A 26,682-nucleotide genomic window follows, 5' to 3' on the forward strand; every position below is an offset into this window, starting at 1 on the left:
GACCCCATGGACTGCAGCCTACCAGGCTCCTCCATCCATGGGATTTTCCAGGCAAGAGTACTAGAATGGGTTGCCATTGCCTTCTCCTTAGTTCCTGCAGAGGAGCTCAAAGATATAGTTCTGCATTGAATATATTCCTTGAGGAGGAACAAGGACCCCTGCCCCAAAGCTGCTCTATTCTTTCTCCCTTGTCTCAGCACCCCCTTCCTTCCCTGATTAGCAATTGAATCTGCCCTTTGGAACTCAGGGAGGGTCATGGATGCTGAATGAAGCCTCCTTTGGTGCTCAGGGAAGGTCTTCAAGGCTGAAACCTATTTTCTACAAATAAGATGGGGGGGGGGGGGGCAGGGCTGGAAAGAAGGGGGACACAGAAAAGATCTATACCTCAGAGGGCCTGACAGTGTGCTTCTCCATTTTCACCGAAACTTAAAATAAGCAGGACTATCACTAAGCACATCTGAAACCCAAAAGTTTACCACAACTAGATGTTTGTAAGGTGTGTCTGAACAAGTGGGGATAACTTGCTCAAGTTATTAAGAAGGCCTACTCAATGTGAGTGGCTGCAGCAGGTTTGTCCTCGGCAGAGTGAGAACTACAGGTCTAACCGGCCGACTTGCACGCACGCTTAGTAGTGTCCAACTCTTACACCATGGACGAATGCCAGGCTCCTCTGTCCATGGGATTTCCCAGGCAAGAATACTGGAGTGGGTTGCCATTTCCTCCTCTAGGGAATCTGCCCGACCCAGGCATTGAACCTGCCTTTCCTGCATTGCAGGCGGATTCTTTACCACTGTGCTACCTGGGAAGTGGACTGGCTGACCAAGTGATGAGGAATTAACCCTTGACTCATAATCTAATTGTCTATTCCTAAATTATAAAGGTACTCATACTTGTTGGTCCTATCAGACAAAAATTTCATATGGATATATACAGCAGTTACTGTTAAGTATTACTGAATATTGAGTAGCAATCTGTACGTTTAAAATTTGTTAAATCTATTTTTTAAAGGTTATTAAAGCATACCATGTTAATTTGCTTTTGTAACCAAGGTGACTAATAATTTCAGTTGTGTAAATAAAGTCATGTATCGTTTAAAAAAAAAAAAACAACGAAACCAAGAGACATGCACAGAAGAAACAGTCAAGCCCTTCCAAGCCCTGACAACGCAGAGGCATTGAGAGCGGAAGCCCTGGCCCCGCCCCTGCTTGGCCCCGTCCAATTATGCCTCTTTCCACGCCTCCACGTTCCCGCCCAGCCCAGGCCCCGACCCCGAATTGCCCCGCCTCCGGGTTGCCCCGCCTCTTCTCTTCGTTCCCCTGCGCAGTTTCCTGCCGACCCGGAAGCGGTTATCGCGGAGCGAAGGTCGCCCTACGGGAGCGTGAGTTTCATCTTTCTTGTTTAAACCTGCGCTTTGCGGTACGCTGTCCTCCATACCTGGGTCTGAGGGTCAGTACGAATTTTAACGTTCCGGCACTCATCCTCTACCCGAAGTAAATACGGACATCGCCTTGAGAGGGGGTAGGGGTGGGGTGCCGCTTCTCCGTCTTTTTGAAATCCGCGAGCTGCCACTCGTGCGCTGCGTGCCCCTCAACCTCGCCCTCTCGGCCACTGGAGAACAGCGCCAGCCGCCCGGGTGCAGGAGAGGGCGCGTCCTCTTTGTGACGCTGGGGCTCTGGAGAGTCCGCTACTTTCCCGAGACACACTCACGTCCCTTCACTTCGCACACTCCTCAGCAGAGTCGTACCCATCCCCAGGCCTCCCCGTGTTAGTCACCGCCTCTCCTCACCTTGCGTTGGGGAAGGAGGCTAAAAAGAGCCTGTCTTGAGACACCCATGATTTTTGTGTCCGAAATTCTACCCCACTGAATAATGTGTCCTATTAATGTGAAATTAATAGGTATCTAATTCCAGGGCTTCCCTAATGGCTCAGTGAAAAAAAAAAAAAAAGCCGCCTGCCAAACAGGAGACGTGGGTGGATCCCTGGGTCGAGAAGATCCCCTGGAGAAGGAAATGGCAACCCACTCCAGTATTCTTGCCTGCGAAATCCCATGGACAGAGGAGCCTGGCGGGCTACAGTCCATGGGGGTCACAAAAGAGTCAGACAGGGCTAAAAACAATCTAATCCCATGTATCCACTTGAGGGGCGGGGGACGGGAATGCACCACGTAGAAGTTGAGAATTCTGTTTCATTTGGCAGATAAAACTGAGGACTTAAGCCTGTAAGACAGCCTCCCAGATCTCTCAAGAAGTAAGGGAGGAACCAGGGTATATAAGAGTTTTGCAGCAACAAAAACAAAAAACAGGTAGTTGGAACATCAAAAGATTAGTTAATTTAAGGAAACCAGACATCTCAAGCTAATGAGTTTAGTACTTTTCTATGCATAGGAAAATGTTAGCTTTTGGGTACATGGAAGTCATTCCTTTGGTATGCACTTTATCATAGTATCTATGGCTTTTCTCCACCCTGAATTCCCTCAGAGTGCACAGTTGGGGTGGCTGCAGTGGCTCTTGCAACATCCTTTGTTTAGATAAGGCTGGCGACATTCTTCATCCACACATCCCATACCTGGGACTGACCCACTGAGGGACTGACCCACTGAGAGACTGACCCACTGAGAGAATTAGGAAAATGAGGAAAGAAAACTGAAGGGGAACCATCCACAGATGCCACAGTGAAGGATAGATGAAGTTTAGTCACTTAGTCGTGTCCGACTCTTTGCTACCCCGTAGACTGTAGCCTACCAGGCTTTTCTGGCCATGGGATTTTCTAGGCAGGAGTACTGGAGTGGGTTGCCATTTCCTTCTCCAGAGGATTTTCCTGACCCAGGGATTGAACCCAGATCTCCCACATTGTAGGCAGATGCTTTACCATCTGAGCCACCAGGGAAGTCATAAGAAACGGTTATTGTCCTAAAAAATAAAACAGCCAGTTATTTTACCAGCAGAATGGGTTTAGGAATTGCAATACAGGACAGGCAAACAGTAGCAGAAAATCATAGGCAAGACCAACAAGCCATGATGAGGAATTGCTTTATAGAGAAAAAGGGGAAAGTCGGGAGTAGTTGTTTTGAACAAAAGTCCTTTGGAGGGAATTGGAAAGTTTGGAAACACAGCCAAGGTGTTTCCCATTGACTGGGCTCCTGGGCAGGGAGAATAATTCCTGTTGGGGTTTGTAATTGTCTTCTTGGCATTTGTAATTGTTTTTTTTACTGCCCCCCCTCCCCCCATCAAGTGTTCAATATCTTTTTCTGTTTTGAAATATTTGTTTATTTGGCTGCATTGGGTGTTAGTTGAAGCACCGGGAATCTTTGCTGTGACTTGTGGGCTTCCTTGCTCTGGGGCATGTGGAATGTTAGTTCCCACACCAGGTATCGAACCCTTGTCATCCTTTGCATTGCAAGGGGGATTCTTAACCACTGGACCACCAGGGAAAGTCCCTGTAATTGAATCCCAGTGGTAGTGCCTGAGACCTTTCCCTGAAAACCTCCAGACTCCACATTTTAGAAATTTTATTTGTTCTGTTTCACAGAGTGAAAGAATAAACTGAGAAAGTAGCAGGGGGAGAAAGGAAGATCCAGATTATTTAGAGTAAGGTTGGGGTAGGGGGATTCTCCAGGGAGATGAAGGAAAGCAAAACAGGAAGAGGAGGCCCCTGATCCGCAAGAAGAGCACTGTACCTAGAGTGGGGGAGAGGGGTAAGAGAGTGGGCGGACAGAGCAATTTTGAGCTGGTACAGAAAGAAGGGACAATGGGAGACGAGAGGGGCAGAAGGAGAAAAAAGCAGGGAAAAAGCAGAGTGAGCCTGGGGGACAGAGGGTAGGAATGAGGCAGGTATAACAGGAAAAGAGTGAACACAGCAGAGAGCAAAGGTGGGGGAAGAAAGAGGCAGAAATCCATGAAGATGTGATGCAATCAGGGTGATTGGGGAGAAAGAACAACAGGGCTGGAAACAAGTCCCCAGAGTGGAGCAGAACAAGGCTGAGAGGAGGAATCGTTCGGCCAAGGGGAGAACAGCAGACAGGGAGGAGACCAAAATCAGCAGAAACCTGGGAGGAAAACATGGAAAAGCCAGTAGAAATGATGAGAGGGGAACTGGGAGCTGTGGAAAGAGAAGGAGCCAGATGAGTGCTGAGTTGACTGGAGATGGATGATGAGGGGGTGAGATATTTGGGTGTTGCTTTCTCGTGGCTCAGCTGGTAAAGAATCCACCTGCAATGTGGGAGACCTGGGTTCAATCTCTGGCTTGGGAAGCTCCCCTGGAGAAGGGAAAGGCTACCCACTCCAGTAATCTGACCTGGAGAATTCCATGGACTCTAGTCCTTGGGGTCGCAAAGAGTTGGGCACGACTGAGCTACTTTCACTTCAGTTCTCATAGAATGCATTCAAGATCTGGTTAAATTAGGCACGTGAAGATGACATTTGCAAAACTCCTTTCTGAAAGGCTTGTACATTTTTGTAATTACTTGTATCAGAGGATAACTTCCATTTGCAGTCCCTATTCAGCCAGGAGGCAGTGATTTGACTCAGCTGGTTATCGGTCACCCTTTTCCCTTTTCCTAGTGTGGGGTAGAAGGTCAGGGAGATCAGAAGGAGGGCACGCAATGACTGTCCCTACATGGTGCTGTTTGTTTGTGGCCGCACTGTCCATTTTGCAGGATCTTAGTTCCCCACCAGGGATTGAACCCATACACCCTGCAGTGAAAGCGCTGAGTCCTCACACTGAACTGCCAAGGAATTACATCAAGGGTCCTGGAGCAAGTGTAGAACCATTGGAAAGGCAGTGTAAGGTCTGTCTAGAACACCTGCAGATGGGTTAATGGGTGGTTATGGGGCTGCGTCTTGGAGTGCTATTATCTTAGCTCAAGTTCCCTGGGACATAGATGCAGAGACTGAGATGTGCAGGTGTGGGTTTAATTGGGAAATTCGTGGTCACACTTGAGGAATGAAGTGGAATTAGGCCGAGTGAAAAGACATCCTACGATGTTGGAACCAAAGCCTGTGCTGGGCTCATTGTGAATTCATGAATTGCTGGGGTTTGTGCGATTTTGTCATAGGCGGGAGGTTCATCACGGAGTATCTGGGGAATGTGTGGGGACCCAATGGGAGTTTGTAAGAGCATCAGATTCTAGAAGTGGATCAGTGGGGCCCTTCAAACAGCTCAACTGGCAGATGGTTTTCACTAGGGAGAACTTGCTGGGTATGGGCCTGGAGGCAAAATACCAGAAGAGAGCCATGAGGTAGGGAAAGATCTCTGAAGAATCAGAGGGCAGTGACGCCACAGCAAAACACCTGCAGCAGAAAGGCTCCTCCCGGGGAATTTTTTTTTTTTTTTTTAAACTATAATTGGTTTACGTTGTTGTGTTAACTTCAAGTGTTGTTGTTGTCATCTGGTCTCTCAGTTGTGTCCGACTCTTTGCAACCTCATGGACTGCCTGCCAGGCTCCTCTGTCCATGGGATTTTTCAGGCAAAAATACTGGAATGGGTTGCCGTGTCTTCCTGCAAGCGATGTTCCCCACCCAGGGGCCAAACCCATGTCTTCTGCAGGTCTCCTTCATTGGCAGGCAGGTTCTTGACCTCTGAGCCACCAGGGATACCCCAATTTCAAGTGTACCGCACAGTTACACAGATATATATATATATATATATATATATATATATATATATATTCTTTTTTAGATTCTTTTCCCTTATAAGTTATTACAAAATATTGAGTGGAGTTTCCTGTGTTATACAGTGGGTCCTTGTTGGTTATATTTTATTTATAGTAATGAATATTTTAATCCCAAACTCCTAATTTATTCCTACCCCCTCCTTTCCCCTTTGGTAGCCATAAGTTTGTTTTCTGTGTGGGTCTATTTCTGTTTTGTAAATAAGCTCATCTGTGTCTTTCTTTCTTTAAGATACCACATATAAGTCGTATCATGCACTGTTTGTCTTTCTGTGTCTGGCTTACTTCCCTTAGTGTGATCATCACTAGGTGGGACTCTCGTTGGAAAGACACAGCCTACCTTCCTTGCTGCCAGGGGAGTGGGGATTACTGTCTACTGGTCACATGGTCCCTACCTGCACCGACACTTTCTTTTTTTAGAGTCACAGGCCTCTTTGCTTAAAAAATTATTTTATTGAAGTATAGTTACAATGTTGTGTTAATTTCTGCTGTACAGCAAAGTGATCCAACCCACTCAGGATACTGGAGTGGATTGCATGCCATCCTCCAGGGGATCTTCCCCACCCAAGGATCGAACCTGTGGCATCTTCTGCATCACAGGCAGATTGTTAACCATCTGAGGCACAGGCTTCCCAGAAGTTTGATCCCTGGGTTAGGAAGATCCGCTGGAGAAGGGAATGGCTATCCACTCCATATTCTTGCCTCGAGAATTCCTTGGACAGAGGAGCCTGGCAGGCTACAGTCCATGGGGTCGCAAAGAGTTGGACGCAACTGAGCAGTGAACACTTTCACTTTCACGTATATACATTCTTTTCATATTCTTTTCCATTATGGTTTAACATAGGATGTTGAATATAGTTGCCTGGGCTTTCTCTTTGTGGCTTATTTCACTTAGTATGATCATCTCTAGGTCTATCCATGTTATGGCAAATGGTATTGTTTCATTCTTTTTTATGCCTGAGTAATATTCCTAAGTATTCCATCTTCTTTATTCATTTCTCTGTTAATGAACATTTAGGCTGCTTCCATGTCTTGTAGATTTATCTGAATATATGCTCAAGGGTGGGATTTCTGGGTCATTTGGTAGCTCTGTTTTTGGTGTTTTGAGGAACCTCCCTACTGTTTTCCATAGTGGCTTCACCAGTTTACCTTCCCAGCAGCACCTCGTTTCTAAGGCCAGTATTTAACTTCCTGGGCACATTTGCTTTTCCCGTCAGCCACAGGTGCCACCAGTCATCACTCCCTTTTCCTTGAGACCTTGGTTTTGAGGATGTCTGACTAACCTCTACAAGCCTATCTGCCTATTTGTTTTATTTTCTTCTCCCCTCCCTGTTCACTTCTTAGTTTCGTCTGATGAATTCCTGAACTCCCTGGTCTTTGAATATGGGAGCATCCCAAGGCTTAGTCCGTGAATCTCTTCTCTGTCTACACCCGCTGCCTTTCCTCATCATCTCATCAAATGGCTTTCAACCCCACCTACTTGTGTCCCAGTTTATCCTTTCCATTCAGACTTCTGCCCTAAACTGTCAGTTCTGCATCCGACTGTCTCCTCAGTATCTCTGCTGGGACGACCCACAGGCATCTCTGCCTTAACTTGTCCAGAACTGGTCCTGACCACCTCCGGTCCTGTTCCCCCTGCCGCCCTCCTTAAGGTTGCTTAAGGGCAACCCTGTACTTTCCAGGGCTTAGGTGAATATCTCAGCATGCTTTGACATACATACTCCATAATTTGTAAATGTTTTACTGTCTAAGGTAAAGCAAAGATTAGATGTTTACTAAAAGTGAAAGAAAGAACACATAGTTTTCAAAATTTTCTTAAGTGATGGGAGAAGAATGTTTGGTCCTTCCTCTTTGGGTTCCCCACCCTGTGCCTCTCTGGCCGCCACTCCTGTCTCCCCGTCCCCTTCCCCTGCTCCGGAGGCACAGCTCTCTTTCCCCTTCCAGCCCCAAGTTTGCTACCGGCTCAGGGCCCTTAAGGGAATGTCCCTCTGCCTAGAACTCTCTGGCCCAGCAGATGTAGATGGCTTCCTCCCCCAGGTCTTTGTTCTGACGTCACCTTCTGAGTGCAGCCATCTCTGAGCTCCCTGCACCCATGCCAGCCCCGCCCTCACCCCCACCTCTGTTCTTTAAGGCCTGCTTGGTGTGTTTTCTTCTGCTCCTTCCCCTTCTGTGGCTGGCTCCTGGTGACAGCAGTTCACCACGGGTCAGAGAGAGACAGAACGTGGGGCCGTGCTGGGTGTGCCTCGGAGTGGTGTGCAACCCAGCCTTCATGTTAGGTCCATGAAGCATTTTGCATAGACAGGTTTGTGCTCCTTTTCCCATCAGAGACTCTCCTCAGACAGTTGTGTGGGGCCTAGCCACAGGAATGTTTGCATGTGTGCATGCCAAGTCACCTGAGTCATGTCTGATTCTTTGAGACCCCATGGAGTGTAACCCACCAGGCTCCTCTGTCCATGGGATTTTCCAGGCAAGAATACTGGAGTGGGTTGCCATTTCCTTCTCCAGGAGATCTTCCTGACCCAGGGTCAAACCCACATCTCTTAAGTCTCCCGCATTGGCAGGCAGGTTCTTTACCACTCGTGCCACCTGGGAAGCCAGGAATGTGCACAGAGCCGCAGATGATTCCAATCTGGATCCTGCATTGAGGACCGGGGCTCTTAGCCTCCACTTCTGAGACTGAGCTCAGGCCCTGGGGGAGGGGAGGGTGCTCTGCTCTGAGTGGGACTGTGTGACCTGAACGGCATCGTGGGGTCAGCGGAGGTGCTCCCTGCTGCTGTGTACATGAGGCCTCACCAGGAGGGCAGTGTGATCCGAGGGGAAATGTGGGAAAGTCCCGTGTTGGTCTCTGTGCGGGAGTTGACCGTCCTGCGTCCCTCCTGAGACAGTGAGCACAGCGGACTGTCTGTTTCACATGGTGAGGGCTTCCCTGTGTGTGTGGTTGGGGCTCAGGAAGGGGGTATGTTGGCTCTAAGCATTAAATAACATGTTTTCCACTTTCAAGACTGACTTCCAAAGTCTCACGATGCCTGAGGAAAAAACCCAGACGAGGAGGAAGAGGAAAGAACAGGTAATGGCTCTTTCTCAGGTAAAGGTAAAGTCATATTCTCAGTTGATTTACCACCTGTCCTTCCTGAAATGCCCTTCTCCAGACTCGCGAATCTTGTTTGACTCTGGAGTATCCTGTCTGACTCCTGTACACGCACACTCACGCGGGGCCTTCCCTCAGGGCCTGTTGTCTCCACTTAGATCCTCGTGACTCAGTGATGAAGAAACTTGAAAAGGCTCCATTGTGGTCATAGAGAGACAATTCCTTTTATTTCAGTAAATTTAAGTGCATATACATGTGTGCATGAATGCACAGGTGTGCAAGCCTGTGGTTTTTATAAAATACATATCATCATGTCTATATAAGTTATATGGTATTGAGTTGTGAAATTATATTTTATATATTTTTCATTGTCTTAAAATTTTTCCACACAGTGGCATTCATGAGTTAAATAAGAGTAATTAATGTATTTCTGCATGTGTGCGTGATGACATTTTATGCGATTCTAGGTTGTTAGCCTTGAACTTGTTTCAAGTTTGCTCAAGAAACCCTCTGTCAATGTACCTTTGGTGATTTCATATGACTTAAGTTTTTTACATTTAATTCTAGAACCTAAACACCTGGGTTTATATGCTTGCTCTACCATCTTTAGCTGTTTGACCTGAGGCAGATTTCTTAGAATGTCTGTGACACAACTGTTGCTGCCTTCAGATGTATGGGACTTGATTTTTTTATTTTAAAAAATTTGTTTTTAATTATTTTATATTAGAGTATAGTTTAATAGCAGTGTTGTGTTAGCTTCAGGTATACAGCAAAGTGATTCAGTTACACATACACATGTGTCTATTCTTTTCCCATTTAGCTTATTTCAGAGTATTCAGCAGAGTTGCTTGTGCTATGCAGTAGGTCCTTGTTGTTTATCTATCGTATACATAGTAGTGTGTATCGGAGAAGGCAATGGCACCCCACTCCAGTACTCTTGCCTGGAAAATCCCATGGACGGAGGAGCCTGGTAGGCTGCAGCCTACCAGGCTGCTACCATGACTGAGTGACTTCACTTTCACTTTTCACTTTCATGCATTGGAGAAGGAAATGGCAACCCACTCCATTATTCTTGCCTGGAGAATCCCGGGGATGGGGGAGCCTGGTGGGCTGCCATCTATGGGGTCGCACAGAGTTGGACACGACTGAAGCGACTTAGCAGCAGCAGCAGCAGTGTGTATACACACCCAGTTCCGCCCCCTGCTCATGCCACATTTTCCCTTTGGTAACCGTAAGCTTGTTTTCTATGTCTATGAGTCTGTTTCTGTTTTGTTTTTCATTTATTTATTTACTTGCTTATCTATTTATTTTGATATTTTAATTTTATTGGAGGATAGTTGATATACAATATTGTGTTAGTTTTGGGTGTGCAGAAAATTGAGTCAGTTATACATACACAAATATCCATTGTTTTTAGATTCTTTTCAGATGTTTTAAAATTTGCTATTATGTTGTTATACGATTAGTACATGCAAAGCATTTAGAGGAATGCATGGCACCTGAGAAGTGTTAAAACACTTGATGAGATCCCTGTTGCTGTCATCACAGTTTCTTTAAAGTCACTATAGACACTGTCATCTCTAAAGATTTCATTGCTGCTCTAGTTCCTCTTAACATTGAATATTACTTGGTGTGTGGAACATACTGTCTCACATTTCTATACAGATAATCCTGTGTCGATTGTGTGTGTTTCTTGTATTGTCCATAAAAATGGGAAATATATACTGATTTAGAGGCTGTTATAACCTCTCGTGGAAAAGTATAATAAACCAAAATCAGAGACACATAACTTGCTCAAAAGTACCTTCAGTGAATCTGTAACCACACTCACTTTAGTCAAAATCAATCCTTACACCTCTCTCCTTTTCTCATTTTGTGTGAAAATAAGACTTTCCTGGTGGGCCCCTTGGTGAAATGTGTTTTCATTTCAGGGACGGTTGACATTCAAAGATGTGGCCATTGAATTCACTCCCGAGGAGTGGGAATGCCTGGACCTTGCTCAGAGGGCCTTGTACAGAGAAGTGATGGTGGAGACCCTCAGAAACCTGCTCTCTGTGGGTGAGGATCACTTCCCTCCAGAAGTTGGAATCTGCCCATGGGTAGCTCTGCATTTTCCCTCCTGTAACTCTTGGGGGCGCCTGCATTGCCTGACTGAGCTCAGAGCCCTGTTGACTCAGACATGAAAAGCTTCCTAATGCAGCAGGACTTTGAACTTGTCCTTTCTTCATATGACCTTCCCATTTCATGGTCGAGGGTGATTCCAGAGCTCAAATATGCACCAAACCTTGTAACAAATAAAAAATATCCAGTTCCCTCTTTTCTACCCCTGAGCTTTTGATTCAGAAATTCTTGGAAGACAGCTAGGTATCTGCATATTATATACTGTGCCCTATGCATTAAAAATCAGGCAGCCAGTGGATGAATTTTTGGATTGTGGCGGGGGGAAGCTGTGTTGTGTGGCATGCAGGAACTTAGTTCTCCAACCAGGAATCGAACCCAGGCCCCCGGGATTGGGAGTTGAAAATCAACCACTGAACCACCAGGGAAGTCCCATGTAATGGTTTTTTAGCTTTATTGAGATATAGTCAAATAAAGTTATAGTATATTTAAACTGTACAACACAGTGACTTGATATACATGCACATTGTGAATAGGTTTCCATGAAGTTACTTAACACACAAATTACCTCACATGTTACTTTTATTTTTTGTTTTGGTGAGAACACTTAAGTTCTACTCTCTCAGCACATTTCAGTTTTATAGTATTAATGTTATTCACTGTCATTGTCATGTTATATGTGAAATCCTCAGAGCTTGTTCATCTTATGATGGAAATTGTGAGCCCTTTTATCAACCCCTCCTCATTTCTGTCACCCCCAGTCCCTGACAGCAGTTATTCTAGTCTGTGTTTCTTGGCCTGGTTTCTTCCCTTTTCATCACACTCCCTATCTTTTAAGTCTCTTCCTTTTGGCCCCATGTCATACAGTTAAGAAAGGACAGTATCATACTACTTGCTAGGTCAGTTTCTCTTTTCTTCCTGGGTCAATGTTTTATGTGCCCAAGTACGTTTATCTTCCCACAAATTGGCACGTACAAACACTGCCCACATGCCCTTTGCTCCCTACCCTCCAGTGTTTTTTTTTTTTTTTTTTTTTAATTCTATTAATTTACATGTATTTGATTTATAATGTTGTGTTAATTTCTGTGGCTCAGCAGAGTGATTCAGTTATACAGCTATATACATTCTTTTTCATGTTCTTTTCCGTTATGGTTTTTCACTGTTTACTGATCTTCACTATAACCTATAGATAATGATTTTTCAGGATGTATTTCACAGTATAACCGACTCACACCATTTGTTCATGTGGCAGAATGGCCATTCTAAGTGAGTATGGTTTTAGAAGTGGCATTCAGAGAATTATTTTATTTTTATAACATTTTATTAAATTCTTCCTCATTTCCACAGGGCAGATACGGTTTTCCAATTCTAAAGTGCCATTTACTTATATTACTCACTAATTAAATTTGTTGTGGCTTATTTACCATTAGAGTACTATGCTTTAGCATTATTACTATACATTAAGTATATAGTAAACATATATAATATGGGCTTCCCTGGTGGTTCAGATAGTAAGGAATCTTCTTGCAATGCAGGAGACCTGAGTTCAATCCCTGAGTGGGGAAGATCCCCTGGAGAAGGGAATGGTTACCCACTCCAGTATTCTTGCCTGGAGAGCAGTAAGATTGTTACTGTGTAATATAGTTCTTTCTTCAAACATGAAGCAGCCATGTTTTCTGTGAAGTAATATGTGGGTTTAGGTCATGATGCCAAAATACCCCTGTCAGGACTAACGTAAGTTTGCATGCTGAGGTTTTCAGCCATTGATTATTTAAAGTAGGCTTCCCTAAAATTAATTTGAATTACATGTAATCACCCTTTTTTTTTCTTTCACTTTTTTCAATTATGGTAGAAGTCACAGAACATGAACCATACTATCTTAACCATGTTTAACTGTGCAGTTCAAGCTTCCCAGGTGGCACTAGTGGTCAAGAACCGGGCTGCCAATGCAGAAGAAGTAACAGAGCTTTGATCCCTGGGTTGGGAAGATCCCCTGGAGGAGGACATGGCAACACACAGACTATTCTTGCCTGAAAAATCCCATAGACAGAGGAGCCTGGTGGGTTATAGTCCACAGGGTCACAGAGTCAGACACGACTGAAGTGACTTAGCATGCATGCACACAACTATGCAGTTCAGTGGCACTAAGTACATTCACATCATTGTGTAACTCTCACCATCATCCATCTCCCAAATTTTTCACTTTCCTAAAGTGTAACTCTGTCCACATTAGATATTAAGTCCCCATTCCCCCTCCCCACACCTCCTGCCCCTGACACACCTCATCCCTGGCATCTTACCAGGGACTTTGTAACTAGAAAGAGTTTCTGACTCTGTAACTTTGACTATTTGACTCAAAAGTAGAATCAAACAATATTTGTGTGCACCTCCTGCCAATATTCCTGGTGTGTTCCCAAAAAGGAAAGATCATGGTTGCACCATTTCTTATTGGTGTGTTCCCAAAAAGGAAAGATCAGGGTTGCACCATTTCTTATCTGTCCAAAGCATGTAGTCCTTTCGGTATAATACCATGTTCTTCCATGTGAAATATTTCTTTCCCAGCTATAATTAACAGGAGACATGCGATTCTCTTTGTCTTGCAGATACCTCTCCTAAACGTGTGTTGAAGGGATCAGCACCAAAACAGAGCAGTCACACAGGAGGGATCCTGCAGACAATGTTGTCGGGAAGACACAAAAGCCATGACACCAAGGACCAAGGCTGTCAGAAAATCCAGAAAAACGTGTACCCACGGGAAAGTGACAAAAGTAATCAGAAGGGAGTGCCTGCCACCCATCCAAAAAATCTCACTTGTCCAAGAGACAAAGGAAACGAGCCAATTGAAAGCAGGCTGGCGCTAAGCTTTCCATCATATCTGACTGGACTGCCTGTCTTCCCAGCCGAAGGGCAGTTTTACGTGTGTCATCAGGTTGAGAAGGCTGACAACACAGGAGCCTCCTTTTCAGTACTTCCAAGAATTGTTCCTCCTGTCCAAATCAACGTTTCTGATGGATACGGCATCAGTTTCTGGCATTCTCCACTACTCATACAAGACCAGAAAGCACACGTTCGGGAAGATCCTTACAGACGCAGCCACGATAACAAAGCAGTTCATGACGGCTCCCAGCGCCCCAGCCATCAGGTGACCCATGGAGGGGTGAGGCCTCACATGTGTAACCTGTGTGGCAAAGCCTTTCATCAGAACTCACATCTCACTCGACATCAAAGAATCCACACGAGAGGGAAGCATCACAAGTGTGAAGAGTGTGGTAAGGGCTTCAGTTACAGTTCACACCTTGTACGCCACCGCAGAATCCATACTGGAGAGAGACCTTACCAGTGCAACGAGTGTGACAAAGCCTTCAGTGTACTTTCAAGTCTTATTTATCACCAGGTCGTCCACACTAGAGAGAAACCTTACAAATGTAATGAATGCGACAAAGTCTTCAGTCAGAGTTCAAGCCTTACCAATCATCGCAGAATCCATACTGGAGAGAAACCATACAAATGTGATCAGTGTGGCAAAGCCTTTAACCAGAGCTCGCATCTCACCAGACATCAGGTCATGCACACCGGAGAGAAGCCTTACAAGTGTGATGAGTGTGGCAAGGTCTTCACTCAGAACTCCAGCCTCGTAAGTCACCGGAGAATTCACACTGGGGAGAAACCCTACCAGTGTAATGAGTGTGGCAAAGCATTTGGTGTGTATTCGAGTCTGACTTATCATCAGGTAACCCACACTAGAGAGAAACCTTACAAATGTAATGAATGTGGCAAGGTCTTCAGTCAGAGTTCAAGCCTTCCTAGTCATCGCAGAATTCATACCGGAGAGAAACCCTACAAATGTGATCAGTGTGGCAAATCCTTTATTCACTGTTCAAACTTCAATAGACATAAGAAAATCCACACTGGAGAAAAACCTTACAAATGTGACGAGTGTGGCAAGGTCTTCACTCAAAACTCAAGCCTCGTGAGTCATCGGAGAATTCATGCTAGGGAGTAACCTGACCAATGTGATGAGTGTCACAAAGTGCTTATTGTAAGTTCTAGCATAAATTGACACCAGAGAGTCCATACTAAAGAGAAATTATATCAATATAACATATAGGACAGTTCATAGCTCACTAGACATCCAGAATCATACACCTTTGATGAAGCCACAAAAATGTAATGTGTGTATAAAAATCAAAACTAAAGAACATCATGACATTCCTATTGGAGAGCAGCCTTACAAATGGAATGAATATGGGAAGGTTTCTTATTAAGCATTCATGCCTTTGATGTCCTGAGAGTATTTAAACTAGGGAGAAACCAGCCAGACTTACTGAGTATGGAAAGGCCTTTCAGCAACAGTATCCCATCAGAATTCACCAAATAATTCATTAATGGAAAGAAACCTTACAAACATAATGAATATTTTAAATTTCTTCATGACTTTTCATAACAGTCTGCCTCAGAGCATTCACGTGAGGAATGACTAAGTCTCAAATTTAATCTGAAGTATTTCAGACTGCAGAAAAAAATATGTTCAAACTTAGATAGGTCCTGAGGATATTATCCTATGTTTTTTCTTCTTACAATGTAAATTATGACGGTTTTACATTTCATGTTTAAAGCTATGACCAATTTTAAACTAATATTTGTACAAGTGTGAAGTTTTGGTGGAGCTTCTTTCATATTTTTTTCCCTAGTATGGGAAATCAGTTGCTAGGGTATAATTTTTCAAATTCTTTGTCCATCTGGTTTCCTTGGTACCTTGTCAGACTCAGTTGGAAGTACTTGTTTGGGGGCTGTTTCTGGGTTTTCTGTTTTGTTTCTTTGACCTGTATGTCTTACTCCACAGACATCACAGTCTTGATTACTTTTTACCATGTTAGAAGTCTCGAATGAGAGTGACTCCAAACAATTTATTCTTCTTCAGATGTTTTTGCTATTCTAGTTCTTTCCATGTAAGTTTTAGAAAAATCCTTTTTGTTTCTACAAAATACCTTGATAGAAAATGTCTTATCAGTTTGCAATCATTTGACAGCGTTTCTGTGTTATGCCTTCCAATAAATGGCTGTTGTATGTCTTTATTTGTCTGTTCTTTGGTTTCTTTCACCAGTATTTTATAAATATCAGCATCAAAATCCTGTCAACACTTTGTTTAGCACATTTCTATACTTTTTGAATAATTGGACATGTTATTTTTAATTTGTCTCCATGTGTTAATTGCTACTATATAGAAATACAGAATGTATATAAATATAGAAATACACTGTGCAGTTACAGGAGAAGGCAATGGCAACCCACTCCAGTACTCTTTGCCTGGAAAGTCCCATGAACGGAGGAACCTGGTAGGCTGCAGTCCATGGGGTCGCACAGAGTCAGACACGACTGAAGCGACTTAGCAGCAGCAGAAATACAGTAGATTTTTGAATGTTGATCTTGTATCCTCAGAATTTACTAATCTCACTTATTCTAGAGATTTTTGTAGATTCTTTGGACTTGTGTATCTGTAATCATTTCAGTAGTTTCCTAGTTCATCTTGCCAACAAAAATTCAGTTATCAAGAAGAAAAGGGAATTTATTCGAGCCAAACTGCAGATTATAATCCAGGAAGTAGATTCTCAAAAAGCTCTGACAACTGTTCCAACTGTTCAAGGTACAGTCACAAACATTTTTGAGACAAAGGATTGTACGTCAAAATGACATATTTTAAAAAATTGTTTTAACATTTTATTTTTGACTGCTCTGGATTTTCATTGCTGCACAAAGGCTTTTCTCTAGTTGCAGGCTTCTCATTGTGGTGGCTTCTCTTGCTGTGGAACACAGGCTCTAGGGCACGCGGGCTCCAGTAGTTGTGGCTTAGTTTACCCTGTGGTATGTGGGACCTTCCCGGACCAGGAATTGAACTCGTGTCCTTTGCATTGGCAGGTGGATTCTTAACCTCTGGACCACCAGGGAAGCCCAGACCTACTGATATTTTACATGAAGTTCACCAAGGATACATGGTCCAGGTAAGTACATTCAAAGTGAATAGCAGGTCACCAGGACCTCGTATAGAATTTGGAAAAGACACCATTCTTTTAAGAAGTTAAATTGCTAGTTCCAAAAGAAAGGGAGAATATTAGGCCTTTTCTGTTGGTTGGGCAGACATGGCCATCCCTGAGAAACTGTGGATCATGTGTAACACAGGTGCACACTGTACATTAGGGAGGGAGGGAGGAGGCCCAAACAATATTTAATGTTTAAATTTTTTCTTGTCTTAAAATACACATTGTATTTCATCAGGCTGTAAGAAATTACCACAAACTAAGTGGATTAAAACAAATTGTCTTCCAGTTCAGGTCAGAAGTCTAAAGTGAGTATGTAAAGTTTAAAAATAAAATAAAATTAGAAAAAAAAAAAAATAATAAAGTGAGTATCTTAACAGAACTGGGAGAAATTTGTTTCCTTGCTGTTTCCAAGTTCTGGGGACTGCTTACATGCTTTGCCACTTCAAAATAAGCCAGATACCATCTTTTTTTTTTTTTTTTTTTTTAATTGCTTTTGGCCTCACTGTGTAGCATCTGGGATCTTAGTTTCCCAACCATGGATTGAACCTGTGCTGTCTGCAGAGGGGGTAAGGAGTCTCAACCACTGAACCTCCAGGGAATTCATATATATGAATTCATGTACACACACATACACATTATATATACATATATATGTTACACAAACTTGAATATATTGTTTATTGTTGAAACTCCTTTAAATTTTTTGTCTCCTCAAATCTAGTGATCACAAATAAGGGTATATTCTAATCTTTGTGTATGATTGAGAAATTGTCCATTTCTCCCACTTTTTTATTCTTCTACTTTGTTCCCTTGGATCTTTGCCTAAAGAAAAATCCATATAAACGAAAAGGCCATACACCCCACCCCGTTTGTGTATGTTAGTTGCTCATGTCTGACTCTTTGCGGCCTCATGGACTGTAGCTCGCCAGGTTCCTCTGTCCGTGGGTTTCTACAAGCAAGAATACTGGAAAGGGTTGGGATTCCCTTCTTCAGGGGATCTTCCCAATCCAGGGATGAACCCCAGTCTCATGCTTTGCAGACAGATCTCTTCACCATCTGAGCCCCCACCCTGCTCCTCTGCTTTTCTAGAAATAGTAAAGATTCCACCATAGATATATTTCCTCAGTGGAGGACAGGAGGAACGATGCCGGGTTGTTTCGAGATTCATGTGAAATGGTAGCTATTAAGCATTTGGAATACTGCCTGGCACAAAGTAGGAGCTCAGTGATCACTGTTTAGTAACTAAGCAGTGTCTGGCTCTTTTGTAACCCAGTGGATTATAGCCCACCAGGCTCCTCTGTCCATGGGATTTCCCAGGCAAGAATACTGGAGTGGGTTGCCATTTCCTTCTCCGGGGGATCTTCCTGACCCAGGGATTGAACCCTCAACTCCTGCATTGGTGGGTGCATTCTTTACCACTGAGCTACCAGGGAAGCCTGATAGAGGACGTGGAAGTTCAAACTGACTCCTGTCTTCCCTCAAACTTACTGAGACAGCATTTAACAAAATATTTCAGCCTCTAAATATCCCAACATCCAATTGATATTTTTATTCTTTTTAATATTTATTTGGCCGCACCACATCTTAATTGTGGCACACAGTGTCTTCAGTCTTTGTTGTGGGATTTTTAGTTGTGGCATGTGGGATCTAGTTCCCTGAGCAGAGGTTGAGCCTGGGCCCCTGCATTGGGAGCACAGAGTCTTACCACTGGACCACCAGGGAAGTCTCTCCAGTTAGTATTTTTGCTTGTTAATTTCCATCTTAAAAATATTCTACAATGAGATGCCACCTCATATCCATTCAGATGACTATTATCTAAAAAACAAAAACCATAAAATATTAATAACAAGTGTTAGCAAGGATGTAGTAAAACTAAACCTTAATCAATGCTGGTTGGAATGTGAAATGGTACAACTAATACGGAAATCTCATGGCAGTTCCTCAAAAAATTCAACACAGAATTAACATATGATCCAAAAATTCTGCTACTGGGTATATACCCCAAAGAACTAAAAGAAGACTCAGAAAGAAATTTGTACAAGCATGTTCACAGCAACATTATTTACTGTAGCCAAGATGTGGACACAACCAAGTGTCCATTGGCACACAAAAGAAACCCAACGTGGTCAACAGTAAAATACCGTGTATGTGTGCTCAGTCATGTCCAACTCTTTGCAACCCAGTGAATTGTGGCCCTCCAGGCTCCTCTGTCCATTGGATTTCCCAGGCAAAAATACTGGAGTGGGTTACCATTTCCTTCTCCAGGAGATCTTACTGACCCAGGGAAAAACCTGCCCTTCAGTGCAGCGTCTGACACGTTATTCCCCCATCCAGATCCATCCTAGGTATGTAAATCAAAACCAAAGGCTCTTTCTTTCCATAAACTCTTCTTACTTTTCACTGCCTCCTGAATTGTAGGGAAATTTTTATTAGATTGAAATACACATACTCAGAGAAACTTTATATTATCTTCAAATAATCACAGGCCACACATTTTACAACAGATCCTTGTCTCTGAAGTCTTACATTGAAACAGCTCATGAAAATGAAACTCATGACATTTTACTTAGTAAATAACTGGTTCAGTGTCTTCAATATATTTTATTTTTTGTGTATGTTACTTATACTTTTTTTTTTGCTTAATTTTTTATATTGGAGTATAGTTGATTTACAATGTGTTAGTTTCAGGTGTACAGCAGAGTAACTCAGTTATGCATATGTCCATTCTTTTTCAGATTCTTTTCCCATAGAGTTTATTACAGAACATTGAGTTCCCTGTGCTATACAGTAGATCCTTGTTGATTATCTATTTCATATATAGTAGTGTGTATATGTTAATCCCAAACTTAATCTATCCTCTCTGCCACATTTCCCCTTTGGTAACCATAAGTTTTTTTTTTGACATCTGTGAGTCTGTTTCTCTTCTGTAAATAAGTTCATTTGTATCATTTTTTAAAGAATCCACATATAATTGATATATGATATTTGTCTTTCTCTGAGTTTACTTTGTATGATAATCTCTAGGTCCCTCCATATTGCTGTAATGGCATTATTTTGTTCTTTTTCATGACTGAGTAGTATTCCATTGTACCACATCTTCTTTATCCATTCCTCTGTTGGACATTTAGGTTGCCCTGTGTCCTGGCTGTTATAAATAGTGCCGCTGTGAACATGGGGACACATGTATCTTTTCAGGTTATGGTTTTCTCCAGATACATGCCCAGGAGTGGACTTGCTAGATCATATGGCAGTTCTATTTTTAGTTTTTTTAAGGAACCTCCATACCAGTTTCCATAGTGGTTGTACCAACCAATAGATTTTAACTTCTGAAGACAGTCTGCTGCTCACCACTCTGTGATATGACAGCTCATTGTGGGGCTGGACACAGCGAAAACTGAATGAATAAAGGATTTTACACTGTGAATACAAGTGGAAAATTTAGAGCTTTCTGACCCGCTTAGGGACTGGGTTATTCCTTCTGCAGCAGGCAGAGCAGAGCCTGGATACACAGGTGTCTGGACTCATGAGAAGAAAGGGACTGATAGTGGGGAAACATGAACGTGTTAGTGAGGAGATGTTAATCAGCCACCAACTGGGATGATTGAAAACCAACATAAAAGTCACAAAAATGGTGCAGAGCATGTAGAAAGATAGAAAGGTGCTCACCAGGGCAAGGATTCTTTGGGCAGCTCTGATCTCAGGTAGGGATCTGGCTGAACGGTTGTTCCTAGGAATGTGGCGGACTTGCTGGTGATGTCTGTACAGGGTGAAAACCATGTATCCGCTGGCCAGGGTCATGAGTCCAAAAGACAGAGTGCTAGGAGGGCTTAAGAAAGCTGCCAGTAGTGTGGATGTTATTGTATCAAGATGAGTAATAGAGCAATATCCCACATCTTTTTGCTTTGTGGTGTTCATGCTGCTCCATTTCCCAGACACATATGTGAACACAAATGTATTTACAAGCAAGTGCAAAATCCAGCACAGGTAAAGAGTGAAGCCGGTGTACTTGGGAGCTTTTCCTTTAAGACTTGTCCATGTGGAGTTCCTGGGGCTGATCATGATGGCCTGTAAGACACTTAAGAGACATGTGGTGCTGAAAGACACCCCCGCAGCCACCCTGTGAACGTAGAAAATGAGTTTGCATCCAGAGTCACCGAGGAAATGTCTCAACCCAAAGGCTGCTACCATCTGGGGAAGTCCTTTAGAAAGGAGGGCCAAGATGTTGGCGAAGATCAGGTGCCTGAGAGTGAAATCAAGGGGTTTTAACTTGTGTCCCCTGAGGTGAATGGTGACATTCTGATAAAGAAACAAGAAATTCCCTAAGATTCCAACTACAGTCTGTGATAAGGAGATGACCCCTACTGTAAGATCCCTGGAGGCCACTCTGCCACCTCCCAGACCCCACGGTTCATGTTCAGAGTAAGCTGACATTGCAGGAGTATGTGAGCTTTGTGTTACTTGGTGACGTGGCAATTGAAATCCTCTGTTCTTCACTCAGGCTTCCCAGGTGGCTCAGTAGTAAAAAATTCGCCTGCCAAGCAGGAGACCCAGCTTCGATCCCTGAGTCAGGAAGATCCCCTGGAATAGGAAATGGCAACCCACCCCAGTATTCTTGCCTGGGAAATCCCATGGAAAAGGAGTCTCGCGGCCTACAGGACTTAGCGATTAAACAACAGTTCTTCATTCAGCAATACTCATTCATAGTTTCCAACTGGTTGCATAAGTGGTATTGTTTTGTATGTAACAACATCGACTCTTCAACTCTGAGATGTTATTGTTTTTCAGAGGAGGAGCACCTAAGTACAGATTGTAAGAACCATGCAAACTCGCAGCCCCCTAGGTGACCATGTGAGAAATGGAACCTGTGTTTTCTAGCCGCAGACAAGCCTCTTCACCACAATCCTACATGAAGAAAGGGTGTCAGTTTTACTCTTTGTGTCCTCAAAACCTGTACTTTTTTTTTTTTTTTCTGATGTCCTTTGCCATTCTTAACTTTTTATCTTCATTAATAATTGTTATGGTAGCAATTTTATAATTATGTCTATAAGTTTATTTTTTTATAGGCCAGTGTTGCCTATGAATAAATATTTAAAATGAAAATCAGATGATAAAGCACCGACTACCATAAAACCCTGTAAGAATGATTATCCCAGACGAAGTGTTGGGTTTATAGGGGCAAGAATGGCTTAATATGATGTAACAGAGATGCATTTGTCCTTATTCCAAGAACAAGCATAAAGTGAAAGTAACCACCAAAATCTTTGTACTGTAATATGATGGGCTAAACTCTAGGCTTTGAAACAGATATGAGACAAAACACTGTAAAAGAGAGACTAAATTATTATTGATTACATAGGGCATAATTGATTAATAATGAAAGGATTAAATGAAACTCTGTGAGGAACAATGTAATAATTATTGAAATAGACTCATATACAAGCATTTCAAATGACATGCAGGAGGCAGGGAAACAAGTGTAGTGAATAAATTTAAATTGTAGATTTGGTATGAATTTAGGATTGACATTAAAAGTTATTCTGTTTTTCCCCCAGACCCTGTGGCATGTTCGATCTTAGTTCCCTGACCAGAGCTAGAACCTGTGCCCCCTTCTTTGAAAGCACAGAGTCCTAACCACTGGACAACCAGGGAAATCCCTAAAAACATTTAACAGAGAAGTATCAGGAGAACACATCTGAAGCTTCAAACTGTCGAGATCATTTTGCTCTGAAACCCACAATGTTTTTTCTGAAATAGTCTTTGACTAATTTCTTTTTTGGGGGGTGGAGGGGTGGGTTAAGTGTGATCTCTCATTGGTTTTCCAATTTTCTACACAAAAATCCACAAGAAAGACTGCTAAGTTGGATAATAATGAGTCTTTGCTGATGCCTTCCACTTGCTCTAAGAGCAAAGGGAAAAAATTCTACACGAGACTGAGTTTATCTTTCTGATGCAGGCAAGACGCGTAGGTGGGTCTTGAGAAAACCCAGAGGGGAAAACTCTGGGGCGGCCTCCTTGGAACCAGGAAGGGAGCCTGAAGGCACGAGGACTGAGGTATGTGTCTCAAACCGACCTAGGATACCAAGGAACTGAACTGAGACTCTCCCTTCCTCTGGAAGTGTGACTGAAGTAAGCTCCCTCGTCCTTAGTGCTCCTGGAAAATGGGGCCCATTAACCAAGAGACTACATGCCCTACCATGGCAGTAAGGTGCTTTGAAATCCCCTGCGAATCTCAGCCCAGAAAACAAAAGGGTCTGCGAGGGAGAGGGGAGGGGCGAGGATAGGAGGGGAGAGGGTCAGTGGGAACCAGGGAACATGTGCCCTGGGAAGAGAGGACTAGCGGAGAAGAGGGCAGAGAAGGGCAGGAGGAGGGATGGGGCGTGTGGGTGTCCAGCCTCTGGAAGAACAAAGCAGAAAAAGAACAAAGCAGAAAAAAACCACGCCTACCAGTGGCTGTTGACTGCAGGGCACCCTAAGCCCAGCATCTCCCAGGCAGCCCTAGATTGTCAGTCTTGGCCTAATTAAAGAGGGTTTCACCATAATCAGAGCACAGGGAGTTTCTGTTTGGATGTTTTTTTAAATCCACATGGAGATAAAATTAGTGCATCCATTTGAAACAGATGATGTGCTCAGCTTAAGAGGGAAAAAAGATCTTTTTGTTGTAGCATTAAAGAAGAATTAACCAATAAGACAACTTTACCAGCCAAACTGAGAGTTTTGAAAACTGTTCTGGGCGGAGGTCAGTTTACATGTGATTTGCGGGAAGGGGCTGTGAAATCCCCTGTGAAATCCCTGGTCAAGCATGCCTCTTAGTGGAAGGTTGCTGCTGGTAACCGGGAGCAGACATCCCAGGGAATGGTTTCAGTGCTTTTCTAAGTATAGGAAGATGCAAGGACCCAGGTTCATGAAAACATTTCTCCTGGAAATATCTCCATCTCTGAAGGCCAGTTCTGCCAGTTTTCCCAGAATAGAGTGCGCTTCATCCTCTCAGGGCAGCTGTAGGTCAGTGACCGCGGTGACTGACGTGGTTCTTGTAGAATTGGCTGGTGGGCAACATTCTTTATTTTTACAGTCCCTTCTCTTTCGGTCTTAATTTCAAGGTTTGGGAGGCATTTGTGACCAATTTGTCCCCCAGTGCTAGGAGCTGGGAATGCTCATTCCTAGGTCCGCCAAGGATTTTGTTGGTGGGCTACTCAATGTGCCATCAGTAGTCTAGACCCTGTAACAGTAGCCAAAGGTTTCTGGACCTTCTGTCTCGCTAGTCTGTTACAAGCCAGGAAATGATGGCCCTTGGTTATTTCTTTCCATATCTGGAGTTACACAACTACAGTCATTGATCTTAAAAGACTAGGTATTTGGACAATGATTTCAAGTTATCTAATCAATTTGCACAGAGGCTAAGTGAGACATACATCTGGTATGCAGGAAACTATCATCTTGTGAAATAGGCAGGACACAGGTAGTGTACTAGTAACATTTATAAGGAAGGTGATGCATGTTTAAACTAAACTTCCCTTAAGTGTGTCCCATTATCTCCCTAGTTGTCTGACCAGTCTGTTCTGTACCAATTGTTATCTTTAAGGGAAATGATATGACATTATTGTACATAAGTTTTCACCAAAGATGCCTGCATGCACGAGGTGAATGGCCAGTCACCGTGGTCCCTCACAGGAGTGAGAAAGGAACCTTATGTTCCAAGGCAGTGGTTTTCAACCTTTTTGGCACCAGGGACGGGTTTCGTGGAAGACAGTGGTTTCCACAGACCTGGCGGAGAAGGTAGAGGGTGGAGATGGTTTTAGGATAATTCAAGTGCATTACATTTATTGTGCACTTTCTTTCTATTATTATTACATCAGCTCCACATCAGATCATCAGGCATTAGATCCCAGAGGTTGGGGAACCTTGTTTTAAAAAGTTACATGGGGACTTTCCTGGTGGTACAGTGGATAAGACTCTGTACTCTTAATGCAGGGGGCCCAGGTTCAATCCCTAGTCAGGGAGCTAGATCCCACATGCCACAACTTAAGACCTAGCTCAGCCTAAATAAATATATAAAATATATATTTTAAAATATACTAGAGTAAAACAGCACTCATCCTCCTCAGGGTGGATTAAAAGGCATCAGGAATTGATATACAGAGTCAGGAACTATCCATCTCTCTCCATGAGTTCAGCACATACTCCAGGAATTATTCCTGCATCCCAAGGACTCTGTACACTGGACCACTTTCTACCTGGGAAAATCCTGTTTCTGAAATGAGCACTTCTCCAGATTCTTGATACACTCCTGCCCTTATGGGTGGGAGAGGGCTCAGAATAAAAGAGAAAATATTCAGAATAAAAAAGAAGATACTCACCAGAGTCTTCTGGCTGCTAGGATGAGTGGGCTTGGTGCCAGAGTCCCCACAGTCAGTACATGTGAGGGGGAGACAGCCAGGCACTGAAATAAAACCTTGTGATGCTGTGACCTCACCTCCCCACAGAACTACAATTATTATTTCACCTGTAGCAGCAATGGCAGTACCCACTAGGGGAGCTGAGAATGTTTTTAAGCCATTCATCCCAGTTCTTGAGTATTAAAAACAACATGTCTAGTGAGTATCTCCCAAAAGGCCATTGGGGTGTGTAAGAAGAGTCTTTTTCATGTCTGTGTCTCTGGAGCATTGCCCTGAGGGCCGAGCCATGAGGGACTTCCAGCAAAGCAGGTCTCTCACGGCATCCTCTGCTGTCCTGAGAAGTTCTATTAAAGACTCTTGTTCTTTCCTCTCGCTCAGACCCCTCTCAAGCTTCCAGACCCCTTCTAAGTTATGGGAAGAGAAATTGGATGACACAAAAGAGACTGAGAAGGACTAGCGAATGGGGTAAAAGTGAAAGGAGAAATGATGTCAAGAATTGAAATATAAAAACATTAGATAGCCGGCCAGCAACAGATGACTTGGTAAAGAAGACACAGGAATACTACTCAGGCATAAAAAAGAATGACATTTGACATTTGCAGCAACATGGATATGAATGGACTTAGAGGGCATTGTGCTGAGTGGAATAAGAAAGACAAATACTATATGATACTGTTTATATGTAGAATGTAAAAAGTATAACAGTGAATATAACAAAAAGGAAGCAGACTTAGAGATATAGAGAACAAGCTAGGGGTTACCAGTGGGGAGAGGGAAGGGGAGGGGCAAGATAGGAGTAGGGGAGTGTAAAATAAGCTACAAGGTCTCTTGTACAACATGGGGAATACATTCAGTATGTTATAATAACTCTAAGTAGAATATAACCTTTAAAAATTGTGAATCACTCTATTGTACACCTGAAACATATGGTACATCAGCTCATCTATCCCAGAAAAATTAGATAGTATATTGTGTTTAAAATAAACGCTTCAGACAAGACAGATAACCCATACAGCTGTTTTGCCAAAAGTTTTACTTTCTTTTTTTTTTTTATTTCAAATTTATTTTTATTTGGAGGATAATTGCCTTACAGTATTGTGTTGGTTTCTGCCATATATCAACATGAATTAGCCATAAGTATACATATGTCTGCTTCTCTTGAACCTCCCACCACATCCCACCCCTCTAGCTTGTCACAGAGCACCAGATTTGAGCTCCCTGCGTCATACAGCAAATTTCCACGGGCTATCTAATTTTACATATGGTAATGTATATATTTCAATACTACTCTCTCAATTTGTTTTAGGTTCAAAGGATTTGTTAACAGCAACAACAAAACCACTCATTACACGCAAATAAAGTTTCAATTGTTAATAG

The 26,682-nt window shown here is 43.1% G+C and overlaps 1 protein-coding gene across 4 annotated transcripts; it reads left to right on the plus strand.

The window, feature by feature from the left end:
• Positions 1–1,291: 1,291 nt before the first annotated feature.
• On the plus strand, positions 1,292–26,679 carry LOC109572286 (zinc finger protein 665-like). 4 transcript variants are annotated; one of them, XR_011561801.1, is made up of 7 exons: positions 1,292–1,446; positions 8,670–8,759; positions 10,688–10,814; positions 13,478–14,913; positions 16,791–16,873; positions 17,423–22,963; positions 25,684–26,679. XR_011561801.1 is itself a non-coding variant. In XM_019978950.2 (4 exons), exons 2-4 carry the CDS (start codon positions 8,691–8,693, stop codon positions 14,875–14,877), a joined length of 1,596 nt encoding a protein of 531 aa, XP_019834509.2. In that variant the 5' UTR covers positions 1,292–1,446; positions 8,670–8,690; the 3' UTR covers positions 14,878–15,949. The 4 variants fall into 4 exon arrangements, 1 of the variants encoding a protein (XP_019834509.2); XR_002182768.2 differs by having other exon boundaries at positions 22,866–22,963; XR_002182769.2 differs by lacking the exons at positions 17,423–22,963; positions 25,684–26,679 and adding an exon at positions 17,199–17,406.
• Positions 26,680–26,682: the final 3 nt, after the last annotated feature.

The sequence above is a fragment of the Bos indicus genome, chromosome 18 (genome assembly GCF_029378745.1).
Source record: "Bos indicus isolate NIAB-ARS_2022 breed Sahiwal x Tharparkar chromosome 18, NIAB-ARS_B.indTharparkar_mat_pri_1.0, whole genome shotgun sequence".
Classification (NCBI taxonomy): Eukaryota; Metazoa; Chordata; class Mammalia; order Artiodactyla; family Bovidae; genus Bos; species Bos indicus.